At 45.2% G+C, this 2,500-nt stretch overlaps 1 protein-coding gene across 1 annotated transcript in view; it reads right to left on the bottom strand.

Moving 5' to 3' along the window:
• The window catches only part of sh2d3ca (SH2 domain containing 3Ca), a gene marked incomplete at both ends in the record, with an annotated part of 58,458 nt that overhangs the window by 41,812 nt on the left and 14,146 nt on the right, over positions 1 to 2,500 (bottom strand). The window contains one exon of the mRNA XM_080847811.1: positions 1,641 to 1,680. Within this exon, the coding sequence (XP_080703937.1) occupies positions 1,641 to 1,680 (40 nt within the window). The remainder of the gene's footprint in view (positions 1 to 1,640; positions 1,681 to 2,500) is intronic.

Genomic DNA, 2,500 nt, shown 5'->3' with positions numbered 1-2,500 from the left:
ACTCACTTGTTTCTGCTGGACCCAACTTTTCACCCAAGCTCCCCCTCCAACCTGAACAAGCATCCTCCAGCTGTAGTGAGCATTGGGGCCAAGCTCTCATTTAATCATAAGTGACATTAATGTTTCAAAAGGAGAAAGACACGGAAAGAGAGAGAGAGGGAGGGAGGTAAGGAGGAGGCAAAATAAAGATATACAAGGAGGCAGAAGAAGTAAAGAGGGGGAGGAGAGAGAGAGGAGAGTGGAGAAAAGGAAAGAGAGAAAGAAAAAAGGAAACAGTAGAGGAAGAGCTACACAGTGGAATGGATAGAGGGGAGAAAGTGGAAGGGAGGATAGAGAGATTTGGGTGGAGCGGGAGACGATGAGGTGATGAAGGGTGAAGAAGCATGTTTGGGGGTTGAATGTTGAGATGGGGGCAGGAGTAAGATAAGGACACATCTCAGAGCTAACAGTCAAAAGCTCTGCAAGTCTCCCTACATAAATACACAAGGCAAAAATGTTGATAATTAGAGGATTATCAGGCATTTCCATTCCCCTCAAAACTAATTCTGCTTCTGTGTGTTTATTACTGTTTGTGTCTGTTAAAGTGTGTTAATGTCTGTTTACGTGTGTTTGTGTGTTAGTGGTCCAGGGTCATGCCAGGCAAGACCACGCCTCATCACTTTTCTGTGTGAGGAAACCGAGTTTGCAGCACCATCTAGTGGTCATCTGTGAGACCTACTTCACAGCGAGGGAGTGAGATGTCTTCCACTTCCCTAATAATGAACTCTGATGATGGCAAATGTGATTTGTTTCAGAGATGGGAGATGAGCCAATTCACTGATGATATGCCTGAGTACTTGCCTAAATAACTTCTCTTAATTAACCTTTTCACTTCGTAATTTTGTGTTATCAGCGTGAGGTGACAAAAAGGTGGAAAAAATTGTTGACATGGGGGCACTCAGGAAATACAGACACACACACACACACAGACGCACATATTCACAAATGCAAGCACACACACACACGCACACACACACAGAGACACACACAAACACACGCATGCACACACACTCGCGCACACACACACACACACACACACACACACACACACACACACACACACACACACACACACACACACACACACACACACACACACACACACACACACACACACACACACACACACACACACACACACACACACACACACAGACGCAGGTCGCATGGATGAATAATAGTATGTAAGCATGTTATGTGTCAAGGTGAAGTGGGAGTCTGAACACCTTTACCAACAAGCTGGTGATTTTGAGAGTAGGAACTTCCAGAAGTTACAAGAGAATAACAAAATATGCCAGGGTACAATAATACACCTTACACAACAGAAAGGAAAGAGGTTCATCTGAAATTGTAAGTTGGGACCTAATGTTTTTTTTTCATCTTTTTCACATGGGGCTCTTTGGAGTTTGGAGAAAGAAAGAGACAGAGAGACACAAGAGACTGAGTTTAGAGAGGACTCCAACAGAGAGGAGAAGAAGTTTGCTAGGCCTATGCTTTTGTACCTTTTTCTGCACTTTAATCAACATTTGACAGCATGTAGTATTTAGGAGAGCAGGTGAGGATAACGAAAGATAGAATAACATAAGTGACAAGGAACTCACCTGTACGTACTCCCCTTGGTTGCCTGAAGGCTCCATTTGGCTGTAAAGAGAGCGACAGAGAGAGTGAGAGAGAGAGGGGGGAGGGAGAGAGGGGGGGGGGGAGAGAGAGAGAGAGAGGGGGGTGTTAGCCTGTAGGCCCTGATTCTCTGTTTCAAGACCACCACCCCTATCTATCAGCCACCGGAAGTAAGGTATGCTGTAAACAGGAACCTGGGTCCCCCTTCCCTATGAGCTCACTTCCTGCATCCTTGCCTCTTTACTTCCTGTTTCCTTCAGCCCTGGGAGATGCCGCATAAGAGCCACAGGATGTCCTTCTGGGTCAGCTGGAGAGAGAATGAGGTACTGTTCAGTGCCTTCAAAGCCCTACCTTCACCATTGCCTAGATTGTACCGGACAAACTATACACTTTATATGGAGTAAGTATTTCATATTCTAGGACACAAGCATATGTGTAAAAGAGGGTAAATATCCTAAGACAAGGTGGAGATCTTTCTTCATGAGATGTTCCTGTTGCTCTGCTGGCAGAGTGAATGTGGCAGCAACAGCAGGATAATGGTGTATACTTCCAAGGAACACCTAACTGAATAACAAAGGAGTAGTGTAAGTCACTTCATGAATAAATGAATACACGAAAAGTAAAGGGATCCATCTGTGAGCTGAAAGACCAGCCACAGTTCATCATCCTCACTACTCACATGGACACCGGCACTTTCACCCATTCTCTCTCTCTCTCTCTCTCTCTCTCTCTCTCTCTCTACACGCACACACACACACACATACACACACACACACACACACACACACACACACACACAGCATCACTCATAACACAGCGGCAAGATGAAAAATGTCCATCTCCT

This window comes from Sprattus sprattus (genome assembly GCF_963457725.1).
Source record: "Sprattus sprattus genome assembly, chromosome: 11".
NCBI classification, from domain to species: domain Eukaryota; kingdom Metazoa; phylum Chordata; class Actinopteri; order Clupeiformes; family Clupeidae; genus Sprattus; species Sprattus sprattus.
This window is presented reverse-complemented; position numbering and strand designations above follow the sequence as displayed.